Below are 17,699 nucleotides of genomic sequence, written 5' to 3'. Positions count from 1 at the left end.
GATGGTCAGACCGAAGGAGAGGGAGTATCCATAAGCCTGTATACCAGTAAGTTGCAGTCACTTGTGCCCATTTTTGTAGAGGAGCGTGTGTTGCTGTGCAGGTCCTTACTGCATTTGGGTCGCAAGTGTAGTGTGTACTTTGGCTAGTGCTGTGCTTGGTAGTCTCAGCCACCCTCCCCTGCCCAACTCTTGAGTACAGAGGAGGATATTGAGTGCTCCTGGCAATGTCCCTTTTATTTTTTCTAGGTATTGTAACTGTCTTCCTTTTACTGTGAATATGTGCTTTTTGTGCTTTTTCTTTTTTTTTGTCTTTTTAATGGAGGTGAAGTTAATCTTTTCCTAAAGGTCCTCTGTGGGCTTTCCTGAGGCACTTCAGAATGATCAGTCCTCTTAAGTGAGACCCTAGTTTTGTGAAAATGCTGCTTGGCTACAAATAATGCTCAGCCTGTGCAAAATGTTCAGGTGTGCCTTTGCCTCTCCTTGCTTTCAAGCAAGAATATTCAGCTAATATTCTTGAGTTTCACCTTGCCTTTGACAGACACCAACCCAGTTTTCTGCGTTGTGGTGAAGTATCTTGGCCTCATTTTAACATGAGGCATAGGTGACGCTTCTTCTAACTACACCTACATATACAAGTCCAAAGTCATGATTTTCCCTCTAGAAACTAGACAACCATTGGTACCATAGCTGTTGCTACAGATTTAAGCCTTGGAACCTTGTATGATTTCACATTGTTTGCAGTAGCAATTGTCAGTTTATCTGAAGGAGAAGGAGTATCTATAAGCTTCAGTACAAATAAGTCACAGTCACTCACATGTATCTTTCAGCTAAATCTGTTTCTTCCAGCATATTGTTCTACTGCTTCCCCTTGGTTTCTTAAAATAATACGCTTTTTATAACAAAATAATTTAAGCCAGGAGTCTTTCTACCCCTGTTTTTGTTGGTCCTCCTGAATCAGGAGAGGCAATACATGTGGTATGTATTATAACTGCAGAAATTACAAGAATTTTGGTCTCAAAGGCCAAGTTTTATAAGACATTTACATTATAAGGACTTTTTTTTCTCAGTTTCATTGCTGCATTAACTTCTTTAAAATATATTTTTCAATGTCGTAAGTGTTCAAGTTTTGGATATGTCCTATAGGTCACCCACAGAAACTGTCATTGTTCTTTTAAGGATGGCTGCTACTATACAGTTAATGTACTGAAATTATCTTTGTTTTGTAATGTTGGTATAATGATCATAAATCTGAGTAAGTCAAGATGAAGTGGGTCTTGAGTTGCATTTATTGTCAACTTTTTAGCTGATTATGCAAGACTGAAGAAATGCCCTCTAGCTTTGTTTGAAACTGAATCTCTCAAGGTCTGAAGGTATTTTCAGATGTGTTTACTGAGGTGTTATCCCAAATTGCAAAATCTGTTATCCCGTTGCAAATCTGATGTTGTACTGGGGGATTCAGCACTGTTTTGACTTCCACAATTCTTACTAGACCTTCTCTGAGATTTATCGACTGGAGTAGTGCAATCAAGTACATGCAGATAATGATTTGCTAAGGCTTTAAATTTCAGTGGCTGCTTTTTCAAAGTTTATCGCACATTTTCTTTGGATTCGCTGTTATTTTCTCTTTGAGCACTGGGCTGTTCTCTGATCACTTTCCACATGTACAATGATCCTAGTGCTCTTCTTGTTTAATTACTCTTCGAGGACATTTATAATCTCTTCTCTGTACATGACTGCATCCTTCACTCTTATGCTCTTCTTGTTTATGTTTGCAGTTCCTGCCTCAGTGACTTCATTTCAGTGTGAACCAGTGGCCAAGGAGTCTAATCTAACACTCAAATGGAAATGTCCTATTGGTAACAATTCTGGCTTCAAAATTAAAGTATTTAATGATACATGGGAAAAAGAACAACAGATTTCACGCTGCGCAGGAGAAAACTTGGAAGAAACCTTCAGAATAGGATCTTTAAATTATTTTACTACCTACAATGTTAGTATTACAACTCTTTCAGATACAAAGGAAAGTTCTCCAGTGCAGAAAACGTGCAAGACAAGCATTACTGGTAAGTATTAAGGTCTGAGAATGGAAAGATACTTGCAGGCTGAAGAAAAAATATCCTCAGAATTGCAGAATAATAGATTTGATTTATAGTACATTATCAGTATATACAAGTTATGAATAAAACACTGCATTCATGTAAACTATGATAAGATGCACAGATGTGCACAGGTGCACAAATCCATTATATGAACAGTCATTATTACAATATTTTCTTGTTTGGAAAACTGTTCTTTACCTGTTATTAAGGTACTAACAAATATTTCTCTGCTTATAGACCCACCTGCTCCTACTAAAGGTCCTTTAGTCAAGGCAATCAGTCACACCTCCTTGTCTGTTGAATTCTCTGATTTTGAGTCAGCAAATGGACCATTAAAAGCTTACGCAGTAATCATCGTAACAGAAGCACCAGGTAGAGTATTACAATATTATTTCCTAGCTGTGTGAAACAATTTATCGGAGACCATTATGTCAGGACAAAAATTTTGCTCCAATGTTTGTAGCTTAAGTTCTAAATAGATGTTAAATTAAGAGAGGAAAAGCTGACTCAGTTGCATTTCAAAAATCGTGATGCAAATACTTTGCTTGATTGAAATTAGATTACTCCCTATTTTCAGAAAGCCACTGCTTCACCTGGAGCCTTTACCAACATGAATTGTCCTGGTATACAAGTCTTTTATGTGGCAATATTGCTACTGTGCTGTTACCATCTTGATTTGTCAATGATTCCTGTCACAAGATTGTGTAGTATTCTTTTTTCCACAGAATAATTTTTAGAACTACTATTATAAACAGCTTTGAAATTTGGAATGCCTTCCTCCTTCCCTCACTCCTTCAACTGGAAGATTTTTGCAGTTAGATGCTTAAAAAAAATAGAGGGATGACAGCTTTCCTTCTGATGTTGACCAACTTCAGCTGGCTTCTAACTGGCTCCAGTTAGGCAAGGTGACTCTCACTGTAGCAGTTGTCCTGCTTAGATATAAAAATCCAATGTGTTAACAAAACTCTGTGGGACCACGTTTGACTGTGAGGTAGACACAGCAGACAGCGTAAGCCAAGTGTCATCCTGAATGAAGCTTGACTCTGTTGGGTGGCATGATGTTTTCAAGCACAAATTGACCTTTTCTACACTGGTTGAGTAGTATTCTTTACACTCGTTAGTAGGTGGAGTAGGTTTGGATGTGATTTACTTGTCTAGTGAGCGTTGTTCATAAGGACATCAGAATCTTCCACTAACCTTTATAGAGAAGCTCCACCATACATGGTAGAAGTGAAACCAAAAGGATATTAAAAGTGGTAGCATGGGAGAGTAAGGGAGTAGTTCATTAAACTGCGCTGTGGTAGAGAGAGTTGCTGAGATTGTCTGTTACACTTAGCCTTTAATTTCAGGAAATATTTGTGGAGTAATCACAACTGGAGTTRCATGACACACTCTTACCCCTGAGCCACTCCGCTAATTCTTACAAAAACAGGGGGTGGTGTGTACCACTTTATCTTTGTTTTTCCAGAAGGTTGTGGGTCTTTGAAACCTGAATTGAACAGCACATATAAAGATTTCAAGCAAAAGAAGACAGCCACCTATGTAACATATATCATAGATATGGGGCAAGCAAAGCAGTCATCAGTCCATTCTCAGAACGGGACACTCACAGTTAATGTAGGCACTGGARACACTGTGCGTGGCTATGAAAATGGACCACTGAGACCACTTCATTCATACAGGTATTTATCTTAACCCACTCCTTGGTTATTTTTGCAACAGTTGAAATCTAAAGAATCATCTAACGAAGAGATCATAGATATTGCTTAAGGCTTTTAGTACAATCTCACATATCTGTTTTTTTCTCCTCCCTTGTCAACAGGGCACGTGTGGCAGGTTTCACTAGGATAAACTTTACTTGGGCCAACATTATTGTGGAAGAAGATAGTTATGCATCGTTTTCACCTTGTTCTGAGCAGGTTTTGTTACCCCAGGATCCAGGTATGCCTAATACGAAACATGGGACTGGTTGCTTTGCACTTTCACTGTTTGTGGAGATTCCTTGATTATGGCAAATGATATAATTATTAGCAAAATATCTATTGGTCTTACTATGATGGGCTGCTCCTTTTTAGCTTTGCAGTGCCCTTGCTCTGTGAATCTGTATCTTGCTAGTTCTGCAGGTAGCCTTCTTTTTATGATTCCCATAACAAAAGTAACCAAAACTCTTGCTTCTTGTGGCATGCTAAAAGTGATTGAGTCACACACTGAGACTTTGGTACAGAAATAAGTAGTAAAACGTGGCTATTGTAACAATTCTGGTAAATTAGAAGCTGATGTGTTAGAAGACAAATATTGATCCTTTTATCTTTCTTTTTTTTTTTTTTTTTTTTTTTTTTTTTTTTTTTTTTTTTTTTTTTTTTTTTTTTTTTTATGAACTCTCTATAGTGATATTGCTGAAGGGCGTAGTGAAGAAGAGAAGACACTTAGTAGAGCTTCTGGGTGCATTGTACATGGAACTCGACTTTCATTTCACTGTGACTTATTTCAGAATCCACATGTAGATGTCTAGGGGGATTTGCAAAAGCACCTTAGTGAACTAGAGGACTGCTCTGAACTTAAGGCACATGGACACCTCTGAAAACCTGGCCCTCCCTGTCTCAGTTTTCCATCTGTAAAGTGGAGGTGGTAGGATAGAGATCTTCTGCAGTTGTTACCGATTGGTCATTGCTTTCTTCATGATACTTTTTTACAGGCTTTCTAGGGCTTGGGACTGTCCTCCCTTCTCCTGGGCACAATCTGTGTAATAAACTGCAAGTTCTAGTTAAATTAGATACACACCAAACTACCTGTTGTAAGGGGCAGCTACTCAGATCTCACTTGCCATGTAAATAAAAATCTGAAGTGGTCATTTAAAAAAAAAAAAAGGCCATCGTTCCATTTATTTTGACCTTGCTGCCATTRTTGTACTTCAAAATGTTCAAAATGGATTGTCTTTCTAATAGCTAATCTGTGAATTTTTGGGGTAACTGGAGTAGAAAGTAAAAATCAGCCACTCCTTGTAAGACTTCGATCTGCTTATGATCACTGTTTCTTTGTTTTGAGAGTGTGTGTGTGTGTGTGTGTGCTTTAGCTGTGTCTTCCTCTTGTTTTCTATCACTTGCTATGTTCTCTCATAACATGCTGATTGATTAGATCATTGCAAAAGAGGTAAATCAATAATGAGAAATACTTGTTCTTTTCATAAGGTCTCATTGCTGGAGCTGTTATTGGATGCCTTTTAGCTATATTGGCTGTAGTTGCTATAGGGGGTTACATATTCTGGAAAAGGAGAAGGTAATGCATCTTCTTTTATCTATATGTTGTAATATAGAACACTAGGATTTCACATCTGTATCCTTCTGCTAAAATGACCTCTACTCCTGTGTTATATACTTTCAGTATGATGCTTTAAAATACACTGTATTCAAAATTTTTTCCTATGTCCAGATCAAAGTTGTTATATCCAACTAGTGAAATAGTTTTGCTGACAGAATGTTCAGCGCTGTAGTATACTAGTGGGTCAAGATCTGCTTCATGATCTTCTCTTGCAAATTCATGCGTGCTCTTCAAGTTACTTAGTCAGAAGTGAGCCAAGATCACTGATTATAGTGCTAAAAGATGTGCATAACTTCATCTTAGAGGGTTTTATCTGAAAATATCCATGAATGGTTTCCCTTTAACTGCTTCTTTGACTAGCTGCTCTTCTTCCCACAAGTTTCTGTATTTGTCCAGTAGCTGTGAATGATCATGAGAGAACATCATCCCCTGAAGCGAGGAACACTTATTTTCGTTCAGGTTCTGTTTCCAGTACTACTGACACTTACATCGCTGTTTAACACTTCTGTTGGTGACTGTGGGATTAGCAGTAGTTCTTTGGAGATGTTAGCTCCTGATGTGCATCCCTCGAGGGAACTGCCTGCACTGAAACTGCACGCTTTGTGTTCAGGCGTTTTGCTCTGGTTCCAACAGAAAGAGACAGCCCTAGTTTTTTTTTCTTTCTTTCTTTTTTTCTTTTTTTTTTAAAGATTAAATGAGCAGTGAAGTATTTCAGTCTTACTGCAGGTATGAGGTTTGCCACAGAGGTTTTTTGCACAGGATGAGATGCTGTAGCAGAAATTGTTCTGAACAGGCACAGGAAATAGCTCTTGTTGGGAATCTCATAAGAATTTCATAAATTCACTGTCAGCCTCTTGTGTTGTTTTCTTTCTCCTTATAGGAAAGATAGAAGAAATACTGAAATGTCCTTTTCTCCAATTAAGTAAGTCAGTATCCTTTCACATATTGGTTTCTGGGCTCAGGAGATATTTGCAAAAGTTACTTTGAACCCAGTATTTGTTTTCTGTATGGTTTTATATAGAATTTTGCAGTAATAATTCCTTATGGAATTTAAAGACTCCAGCCTGCAGTCTAAAAATAATCATATCGACTGAGACTTCCACTGCTGCCACAGGGATTTGAGTACTCACTCTATGTGAGTACTATGATGAATTGCCATTATATATAAAAATACCTCATGCAATTTTGAAAAATTCCATGTCTGCATGAAACATAGGCTTTGGTGCACATTGAGGGAATAATCCAAATTATCAATGAAGTGCACATAAGCACAATCCTGTACGGTGGCTCAGATTTTTCTTTGTATTATGTCGGCTTTGTGCTGAGCTGTCAATTCAGATAATACTGAAATTTCAGTAGCTACTYGAAGGAGGATGATCACAACACTGGCAATCCCAGACAGTGCATGTGAACCATGTTGTTTGCTCTTGCACCAGCCTTGCAGATGGAAGGGCACAGCCAGAGTATCCTATGGAGTCCCACCTGTGCAGACCCTGGCAGCTGGCATAAAATATACCAGTGAATGGGGCCAATCCAAATGGAAGAGAAGTACAAGAGCAGCTGGCTGACACCTTTTTTTACATGCTTCTTCTGAAGGAGGTGCTAGTCTCTCCCTGGCCAGAACAGATCAGTTAAATGCTATGCCTTGATATCTCTTCCCTATAAAAACACAGGTTTTGGGGTCCCACTATCAGAATCATGCTTTCCTTCTTAATTTCACATAGTGAAAAATACAACTGTGTGTGTGTCTAATCAATTCTTTTTTTCTTTTTCCCCCCTCTCCTGAAGAGTCAAGAAGTAAGTGAAGCACATTTTGTTACACGTTAACTAAATTTATCATTTATTTACCTAATATCAGTGCTAATACATGGCTTTCCTTGTTGTAGATCAAAATTGATTAAAGTGGAAAACTTTGAGTCTTACTTCAAGAAGCAGCAAGCTGACTCCAACTGTGGTTTTGCTGAAGAGTATGAGGTACATGTCCTCAGTGGGGAGAGCTTCATGACAAATACTTCTTAAAAGCAAATTAGCTTTCCTTTGCAGTGTGCATGAGGTTTACTGAACGGGGGGAGAAGAAGAAGGGACCTTTATTAGAGACTGTTGACGTGCACTTACCACATTGCCTTCCCTCATTCAGCTCCCAATTTAGTTGAACTGCACCCAAAATGCTTCACATCCTGAACCATTACATCTAGCGCATTTAAAGCCCATTTCTGCACTTTAAACGCACTATTATTCCCCCCTTTATCAGGTTTGATACTGTTACCTTCCCACTGTGTTTGAGAAGAGCTGATTTCTATCATCATTTATCCCAGTTTAACATGCCTACCCTTACAGCAAAGGCCGGGAGGGTTTGAAGTATTTGTTTGCTTCAGTCAAGTGTTTATGTACTCTTCTTAAACTGGGTGCTCATGAATCTGTCTCTTACTGTAGGAACTCAGGCCTGCTGGTGTTCATCAGCCCAAATTTGCTGCTGAACTTCCTGAAAACAGGGGGAAAAATAGATACAACAATGTCTTGCCATGTAAGTTACTCTCCTAGGTTTTGCATATTGTACCGATTGAGGTTTTAAGTGAAAAACCTTGCAGTTGGTTGATTTGCCTTTAACAGCGCTGAAAAGTTTCCAAGAGGGATTAACATTGTCAATTTCCAAAGAAATAAAAAGTGCATCAGTTTGGGATGCTGCTTTCCCAAAATCGCTGTACTAACACGCCTGAAGAACTTCCCTTCAGCACTCCTTAAGTAAATCAGTCTTGGTTATCATATGTGAGAARCTTAAAAGTGAGATTGAAAGACAAGAGGCAACACTTGACTACAGACAGATAGAAGTGGGGAGCTATGAGAAATATTAAGATGGTGCCAGTCAGCTTTGCAGACAAGCTAGGAGCCTAACTGCTATCAAGCTGTCTAGACCTCTCAGCAAAGAGAATGTAAGGAGGAATTGGAAAGTGAACAGTAAGGGCTGCTTGTGCATACTTTGAAGGAGAAACCCAACTGCAAGGGCAACAGGAGAGAAACTGCCTGTTTTTCTCCCATAATTGCAGTTATAATAAATTTCATGTTGGATATGAAGGAAAATAAATCTGACTGTGGGCAGTAAATCTATAACTTTGACTCAAAGTTTTTCATTGCAAAAATTGCAGAATACTATCATATTTTCTTCTGAATAAATGCATAATACTATATGCATAAATACTGCCCTTTATTGACAGAGCTTTGTCTTAACTTGTCCCTTAAACATCTCTAAAATTCCAATTTATAAGCATGTAAAAAACCCTGCATTCATATACAAGAACAAACCCTTTTTAAAAACAATGTATTCAGTATTCTGAAAAAACTACACACACACACACACACACACAGAAAGAGAGAGAGAGAGAGAGTTCTTTTTTTACTGGCCACTTGTTTTTCTGTAGGTGTCCTAAATGCTGCTATTTCTGATTCTTAATGTTAAAGCCATATATTCTTGTTTTTAAGATGGACCTTTTTTTTTAAAAAAAAAGACATTTTTTAAACAAATATTTAGAAACCATGCTTTAGGCATACAATGTTTTGCTAAAAGGTTCTAGTTCTAAAATTCATCATTTTCTTTTCCTTTTTTCTTTCTGCAGATGATATCTCTCGTGTTAAACTGTCAGCCCAAAGCCATGCAACTGATGATTACATTAATGCAAACTATATGCCTGTAAGTGACTTAATTAGTTGAAATGAAAAATAAGGTGTATTTTTATGATGTAGTTGCTCTAAAAAAATCACATGTTATATAAAATCAAGTTTATGTCTCATCATTAATGCTGATGTGTATATATATATTTTTTTATTTTCTTAGGGTTATACTTCAAAGAAGGCATTTATTGCTGCACAAGGTCCTTTACCCAATACTATAGATGACTTCTGGCGCATGATTTGGGAAAAGAATATCTACTCTATTGTTATGTTGACAAAATGCGTTGAACAAGCCCGGGTACGTCTCATCTCCTCACTGGAATTGTCTCTTGAGGAATGTTGGATCTCTTCTAATTCACATCACATGCATTTTCCATGTAGCACTTCGTCTCCTGTAGTCCTGAACACTGCAAAAAGATGTGAATTTCTTCCTATTTCTTGTTCTCAGAAGCGTTTGGGGCAGAGCAGGACTTTCCTCTGTGCTCAGTATTGTACAGCTGGCTTTAAACATCTTGTGAACCTTTTTTACATTCCTCAAAAACATCTAGCAATTGCTTCTAAGGTAGTGGTATATTTGTTTAGATGAACCAAAGACCTTTATGGGGCATATTCAAGGAAATAAAAAACATCAGTAGTGTAGAAACTGGATCAAAATGTAGAATTGTGATCTACTCTTATCTTAGGAACAGATGGGAAGATTACTTATATACTGGTAGTAGATACAACTTGGCTGAACAATTTAAGGTTGCTCATGTGGCTTTAACTGAGCATTTTTGCCTTTACTGAAACTCATTTTTTCTTATTTATTTTTACATACATATGTATGTGTATGTATGTGTATGTATGTTTATTATAAACCCTGTTTCAATTTAACGTGTCTAAACTTCTACTTGAAACCTAATTTGATTCTCTGGCAATCAGAGCCAAGTATCTCTGCCATCCACAGTAGGAATGCTAACAACATTTTGTAAATGTCAAATAAGAAACTTTTTGTGGGCAAAGRGCATCCTGGACACAGAGATTATACAAAATGCATGTGTTTTGAGTCCAGAGGAATATTAATATACTTTCGTTGTTGCTGTTGCATGAGTATACCTAAGAAGAACCTAGGCACCCAGATAGTCACTGCCATTGCTGTCCAGGAAGCAGTAAGCAATCCTTTGGAAAGGAAGTTGGCAAAGGTGTTCCTTCCAAGGCCAAAAGCTGACTTTTAGCCCTTKCAAGCAGACTTTTTTTGATGCTTATCTGGGTCATCATATTTGGGTTATTTTGGCTAGCCTGGAAGTCAAGAAATACTCTTCCGTAAATAAGTTCTTTCTGTTTAAAGGTTGTTTCTATTTAAACTTTATTTACTGCAGATTGATTTTGTTATTAGCCGTAGTAGGCTGGAGATTCACCATTCTTTTCTTTTAACAAATATCTATTTATTGGAAGACTATTGTCCAAATTAAATAAGCCCAAATTTTTCAGCCTTTCCTGAAGCTTTTTTTGACTATTTGAGTAGCTTGTCTCAGGACAGTTGTTGCAACTTTCTCTTTAAAGGTGAGTTCTTCTACCTAAAGGATGGTTTAGATGGAGCTGCTGCTGCCTTGGTATAGGCCGTTGGGAAGGGTGAAGTGCTTTCCAGCCCTGCTTCATGTGGCTGGTTAGTGTTTAAAGCTAGCACTCAGTTACTTCAAGGGTGAGATGGAATCATAGGAAACTATCCTGACATGTCCTCCTTTGTCCTCCTTTCCCCCATCCCCCTATTTCATTGGTCAGTGTAATATATCTAGCTTTTTAATTATTTTTTAGACAAAATGTGAGCAGTACTGGCCGGACAAACAGTCCATGAGTTATGGTGACATTATTGTGACAATGGTCTCGGAGATTGTCCTTCCAGAATGGACAGTAAGGGACTTCACTGTAGAAAATGTGAGTAGTTCCCCAACTCTTCATTGTGTACAAGTATCTTTAGAGGTGGATTTATTGTATCATTGTGACTCCACATGCCAAACAAATTTTGAATGGTAGAATATARTAATTTCACTACACCTTAAAATCAAATTCAAAGTTATCTAAGAGGAAAGAATAAGAGTAGTTTATTTTAATTTAAGACTTTGTATATGTTTATCTTCTTTCTGCCAAAAACCTGATTTCAAATCTTTTGTGCTGTTTATTGACAATGAGATTCCTGTTATACTTTAGGTATGTGTGTTTGTTCATCTGCCACATCCTACTAGAACAGTATTTTAGTACTAGGTGTGGGAATGAGCTGTCAGTAAGGTGCTGTGAGAGAATGGGGTCTACTAGCAAGATCCAGCCTGCTAATGGGAATTCCTGGCTGYTCCAGCAGCGATCCTGCAGTTCGTGTTTACCTCAGACCTGAGCTAGAAGTCATGCTTATGCACAGCAAGAAATGCAGATACTTGGAATATAGGAGCTAAATCAAACAATTGGCTATATCTCTGTCAGCAAACGTAATGTTACAAAGGAGATCTCGCAGTAAAGTGCAATGTAAAAGGGAATTATTTCAAAGTATTCTTTACTGGAACAGAAGGAGGAGAGGAACTGGAATAACATTTATCAACGTACTACAGAGTTTGTAACAGCCAACCTTAATGAAGCTAACCTTTGACTGATACATATGATAGGAAGCCCAACTACTGGGTTTTTTTTTGAAGCCTAATTGTTTTGGTTTTTTTGATGTGCATTTCTCTAGTCTAACACACCAGAGATCCACACGGTGCGCCAGTTCCACTTTACCTCCTGGCCGGATCACGGAGTGCCAGAGACAACAGACCTCCTCATCAACTTCAGGCACCTTGTTATAGAACACAACAGTCAAAATCCCGTTGACTCGCCTACTCTGGTGCACTGCAGGTAGAAAGAACGTTTTCACCTTAGACATGCTTTCATCTTATTCTTTTTCAATGTGATTAAAAAGTGTGGGTGTGCGCGCGCACACACACACACACACACACAAGCATGGAGTCTCTTTGCTGCTTAAGGACATGGGCTATTCATCTGCCATATTAAGAGCTTTGCCCCATGCCTCAGAAACATAGCAATGCCTTGCAGATAGCAAAGTACATGATATGAAAGCTCATTAGGACGAGCTGTCTTTCCTAGGCTGGAAACCTTAGCCTAAAAAGTTGCCTTTTTGTGTGCTTTTATATGTAATCTCGTGCAAGCTGCAAGGCTGGAAAACCCAGAAGAATGTCCTGCCTCCTTCTGGGCAATGGTAATAAGAGCTCCTTTGGGCTATAGAGCTTTTAATCTCTGTGCCACTGAAAAAATAGAGATGATCCTAACAACTTCACTGGCTTTTCCTCAGGATGGAAGGGAGCCTGTGATTGAAGGAAGCAGTTAACAGCTTCTCTTGTGTTGTTGCAGTGCTGGTGTTGGAAGGACAGGGACTTTCATTGCCATTGACCGTCTGATCCAGCAGATCGAAATGGAGAATACTGTGGACGTGTATGGTGTGGTGTATGACCTCCGCATGCATCGGCCTCTGATGGTGCAAACTGAGGTAGAGTCTTTCATCCAACAACCTGTTCTTCAAAAGCCATAGTAATCCAGGAAATGTGGAATAAAAATGCAGCTCAGAATTATGAGAAAATAAGAGATTATGGATTAAGCTGAAATGACCCTCTACTTAAATTTTACTCCTTCCCACCTTATCTCTTCCATACCCAAGCAATCACCTTAAAAAGCAATTTGTAGCACTGGCATTTGCAGCCAAAAAGAATGAAATCCTGAAAAAGATTTTTTTTTTTTTTGCTGCTTGCTCTACCCACATAAAATTTACCTTTATCGCTGTGAGCTATAAATGTCTTGAGTCTCTGCGCACATCTTTTCCTGTGCGTTTTGCAGGAACATACATGTTCCTGCAGAAATCATCAGTTTGATCCAAAAAGGTGTATGGATTAACTCAAGCAGATCTGGGAAGGCAGTAAAATCTCCATCATGAAAATCTTAAGAGAACGTTAGGTCTGACAGTAAAGTTAGTCCCAGTTTTTGACTGGGGGTCGATCAGATGACATCGTGAGGTCTTTTCCAGCCCAATTTTCTATGAAATAGTCACAGAATCACTGAATTGGTAACGTTGGAAGGGGCCTCTGGAGATCATCTAGTCCAACCTCCCTGCTCAGCAGGGTCACCTAGAGCATGTTAGACAGGGTTGCATCCAGGCGGGCCGTGAGTATCTCCAGAGAAGGAGACTCCGCAACCTCTCTGGGCAACCTGTGCCAGTGCTACACACAACTTTTGAAAATACTCTAAGATAACATGCAATGCAGTACATCCAAAATCCAAAGGCTATATTAAAGAGCAGAATTACTGTCAAAATCAGGTACTTTCTAAAACTGTATTACCCTTCTTTTTTCTTTTTCTCCCATCAGGACCAGTATGTCTTCCTAAACCAATGCGTTATGGATATAATTAGATCCCGGAAAGACAAAAAAGCAGATCTTATTTACCAAAACATGACGGCAATGGCAATCTACGAAAATTTCACTCCTGGGTCAGGTTTTGGGAAGGCCAATGGCTACCATGCATAGGCTGGAAAGACAGCAGTATCTCCAGGAGGTGTTGTCTACACATAGGAAAGGGAACTGTTCCAGTCTTGTTTTCCAGGATTGTGTCTCGTGTCTGGTTTTCTCCAGTTCTGTACAACTGATTTGAAGACATGATCTACAGGAGGAAAAAAAAACAATGCTGGCAGGAGCCACAGGTTGACATAAAAAGAAACTATTTAGAGTTAACAAAAGAATTCTGCTTTTTCTTGGGAATTTAACAGTACTGATAGGTGAAATAGCATTTGCAGTACGGATGGTGAACTATAATTTAAATATTAAAATAATAACACAAGCTTGTTATTACATTTTTATATGATATCATTTACAGACACCAAGCTTGTGGGCTGTTTTAATATATTTAATTATAAGTTTCAGGAACATATTTTATCTACTGTATCTGGTTACTTAGCTAATAGATATGTGCCTCTGATTTTTTCTGAGTGTTCCTTTTTATTTAAAAAAGGAGTATAAACACCTCCTCCAAATGGACATTTATACTTGGAAATTGTGCCTTTTCTAGTTGCTACTCTAGAGAAAAAAACAGCAGAGATTCTATTTTTGTACTGAAACTCTTAATGAGAACACAGATTTTTAAAAAAGGCTTATGTCAAACTTATAACTATAGTTGCACTGTTGGCAGGACTGTCCAGAAGTTTGGAGGTGAGCTTTGTTTTTGCTTTTCACCACAAATGTCCCCTGCCTTAATGTTTTGGTGCCTCTGAGAGAGGAAAAGGAGTGTGGTGCATCACTCTGAGCTTTAATCATAGGAAAAAAATGAGCAAGTGAGTCTGCATATGTGTGTGCAGGGGTGTGTGTGTGTGTGTGTATGAAGGATGGAATACTCCTCCCTGTTCCTGGCTGATACTCCTGTTTTTACACAGTTTATAATGATTTATTTAAAGGTGCAATATATGATTTACTGAATAATGATTACTCTATTCTAATAGAGTTTTACTCAGGTTGGTGTCTTTTTATCATTATTGTTGTTTTTCGTCAAATGTATAAATCTGTGAAAACGTTGAACTGAGGTTCTGAGTGTCCAAGCACTCCCAAACAGATTGACTGGCTTTACTCTTTCTACCAAAACAAATTGCACAAAGTTCTGCTGTAAATACCAATTTCTTGGTTGTTTTAGCCATTCTAAGCTGAGACACATCTTACCTGACTGCATCTCATTGATCTAATGTAATAGTTGTATAATTGTTTGCAATGTACTGCTGCTGTTATTTTAACTGGTCCTTTTTCAAACAGAACAAACAAACAAAAAAAACCCTAGATGCTAATTTTACAAGTTGAGGATTAGTTTGGATTTATCTTGCTGGTACATAACTGTTAGATTCATGAAGGCATTACCAATGAAGGACTTACAAAATAGCTTGGTTGGGGAGATAGAAGGGGAGTTGTTTTTTTGGTCTTCGGATCGTTGCACTGGTTGCATTGTAGAAGAATATGAAGTTTATGAATAATGCTATAGAATAGCTATAAAACGGTGAAAATCTTATGAAGGTTTAATAACCAGAGTCCCTGGAATTCTGCTGCTTTTTTCCCCCCCCTTTTTTGGGGATTGTTTTGTTGTTTTAGCAGAGTTGTCAGAAATAGCTACAAATACTAGGAATATATGTGGCATTACAGTGGGAGGTAGCAACCTTCTAGAATCCACTGTGAGCTGAAGAATATCTAGGAATTCCTGGTGCGCAGCTGTAACTTTAAGGATAACCAGAGGAATTTCTTCCAACCTGGTGTGAAATTGTAAGTGTGCCACGTGAGCAAAACTGGAGACAAACCACAATGCGCTTCAGCTTTTTTATTTTATTTTTTTTCTTTTTTGGGTAGCAGCCACTTTGTGGGTTCCTGAATATTTTTTCTCTCTTTCTCTACAATACTTAAGAGGTTAATGACCCCACCGGAGGCTCTCTGCGATGGTGGTCCATGCAGTGGATCTTTCACCCTGCGTCCTTTCTGAGCTCCTGTCAGATGACAAAGACAAACCACTTGGACCAAGCAAAACTGTTCCAAAGGACTCGGAAGGGAGGAAAGCTCACCCCTTACAGTTATATGTTGTATTTCCTTTTTGTAATCTTCAAAGTACTACGCTTCTGTGCAGAGCACAGCGCCAGTATTCATTATCCCTGGTCTCCCAGGAATTGGCTGCATTAGGGTAGCGAATGCTCCCTTGCTTCAAAAAGCCCTTGTTTTATTCACCACAGAAGAGCAGGAGATRCATCTTCTACTCTAGGTTGTGCCTCTGCAGTATTTTGGAGCAGAATATCAGAAAACCAGCCAGCGTGGTGTTTCTGCCTAGCCACCACACAGGTACTGTTGTAGAAAACCAACATCTGTGCCATAAGTTTCATGTTGGAAAGAGACTGTGCCAAAGTCTTGCTTGTCCTCATCACCCAGTGAGTATCCATTTTTAACGCAGGCGCATCCATTTGAACGCTTCTGCCATTTCCCAAAACTGAATTGTTGCAGAGAGAGACTGAAGTTTGAACTAACAGCCTACTAATGGTAGAAGTAGGTGGAAGAAGTTGGTAAAGCTTAAAAYGTTGTAAACATAAAATTGGCAATAGCATCAGTGCGAGTAACTAGAACAGGTCTGGTAGCATCCTTCCTGCAGGGACATCCTGGATATCCGACAGGGAATGCTCTGTCGTCTCCTGGATTCCTTTTGGCCAAGGTGACATGAATCCCTACAGGCATTTCTCTGACTTCTGCTGCTCTCCACGTTGTGATTGCTGAGAGCTCTCTCTCTCTCTCTCCGGTCAGTGTTTTTCCTTGCTGTCGCTTACCTRAAGTTATCCATTTTCCAGGCTGAAAACTCTGCTGTGCTCCAGATAGATCTCCTGTGTTTCTCTTATATTCTTTTTCCCTTTGGGGCCTGCTTAAGAAGGGAAAAGTTATTGTGTTTCAAATAAGTGACTGCTAGTTGAGTATCTTGAAATGATGTACAAATTTTATTGTTTTCATATTTGTTGTACAGGAAATTTCAGCACATGTCTATAATATTTTTAATGGTTTGATTTGTTTTTAAAGATATAAAAATAACGATTAAAAAGCATCATCCTAGAGCACTTGCTGTCTTGTTTCCTTTCTTAGTTTTTTCTTTCCTGTTCCTTTTGAGTAAAATTAATTCTCTGAAATACCCATTTCTTATAGAAGGGCTTTGGAGTTGGTAAGGGAAGGGGGCTCTCATCCTCTCAGGTGGCACTTGGGTTTGCATTTCAGTCACTGGGATTCCTTGCAAGGGTATTAATGTGTCACTGAGGATTGCATGGCAGGTCTAGGCCCTGATACCAAGGTGTCCTGGCAGTGGAGTACCATCTGTCTGCCGCAGGGAGACTTTGGGGAAGCAAGATCCCTTGATGCTTTCCTCRATTTGCATAGATATATTGCTTGAAATGCTTAAACTTTAGTGAAGCAAACTCTTCTGGCTGTCCTTGGAGACCACAGGGTGTGTGAAAGCCACCCAGAGTTGTGTGTTGATACCACTGCTGCTATTTTAGCTGTGTACAGACTTTAAGAGGTGGTGGATATCTGTAGAATTTGGGGCCACTTTATGATCTGCTATCAGATGTCTTTTAAATTATAAGATTAATATGTTAGTAGTTCTCACAGACTCTGTTCACGTTTATTATACAGGCCTGACTTGATGACAACATTTAATCTGGCAGAAAATACCTTTTATTCTCACCTGCTAAATTGAGCTAGGAGAGCATGGTCAGGTCTACGCTGCACGGTGGCAACATGCAGCAGCAATATACTTCTCACATTCTTCAGTGCTGTGATCTTTGAAATATTTCTGCATCTCTTGATTTCAATGAAAACCAGCRATCTTCTGCCTGCTCCTGCAGATGTTTCTTGCAGGCGGGAGTTGGTTCAGGCTTACTGTTAGTAGCCTGCTTTTCTAGAGAGCTAGTATACCTGGAAATCACATGCTGTATCTGGTCCTGGTCTACCTTAGAGATGGAGAAGTGGAGGTGAGAGAGGAGGAGGTGGTACTGTTTCTGTCCAGTTCTTTACTTGTTCGACATGGTGCAGTGAAATACTGCTGCTCTGG

At 38.9% G+C, this 17,699-nt stretch overlaps 1 protein-coding gene across 1 annotated transcript in view; it reads left to right on the top strand.

Annotated features, from left to right (window-relative positions):
- The window catches only part of LOC146588863 (receptor-type tyrosine-protein phosphatase eta-like), a 27,804-nt gene extending 11,076 nt beyond the window's left edge, over positions 1-16,728 (top strand). Inside the window, exons 6-20 of the mRNA XM_085317078.1 lie at positions 7-46; positions 1,776-2,063; positions 2,337-2,471; positions 3,568-3,781; positions 3,922-4,040; positions 5,288-5,375; positions 6,298-6,339; positions 7,304-7,391; positions 7,851-7,941; positions 9,029-9,102; positions 9,247-9,381; positions 10,878-10,997; positions 11,785-11,945; positions 12,459-12,594; positions 13,466-16,728. Coding sequence (XP_085173204.1) covers positions 7-46; positions 1,776-2,063; positions 2,337-2,471; positions 3,568-3,781; positions 3,922-4,040; positions 5,288-5,375; positions 6,298-6,339; positions 7,304-7,391; positions 7,851-7,941; positions 9,029-9,102; positions 9,247-9,381; positions 10,878-10,997; positions 11,785-11,945; positions 12,459-12,594; positions 13,466-13,624 — 1,890 coding nt within the window. The 3' untranslated portion in view covers positions 13,625-16,728. The remainder of the gene's footprint in view (positions 1-6; positions 47-1,775; positions 2,064-2,336; positions 2,472-3,567; positions 3,782-3,921; positions 4,041-5,287; positions 5,376-6,297; positions 6,340-7,303; positions 7,392-7,850; positions 7,942-9,028; positions 9,103-9,246; positions 9,382-10,877; positions 10,998-11,784; positions 11,946-12,458; positions 12,595-13,465) is intronic.
- Positions 16,729-17,699: the final 971 nt, after the last annotated feature.

Source organism: Rhea americana, unplaced genomic scaffold (assembly GCF_003343005.1).
Source record: "Rhea americana isolate MKP2758 unplaced genomic scaffold, rheAme1 scaffold_49, whole genome shotgun sequence".
NCBI lineage: Eukaryota > Metazoa > Chordata > Aves > Rheiformes > Rheidae > Rhea > Rhea americana.
Note: the sequence above shows the minus strand (reverse complement) of the source record. Positions and strands in the feature narration are given on the sequence as shown.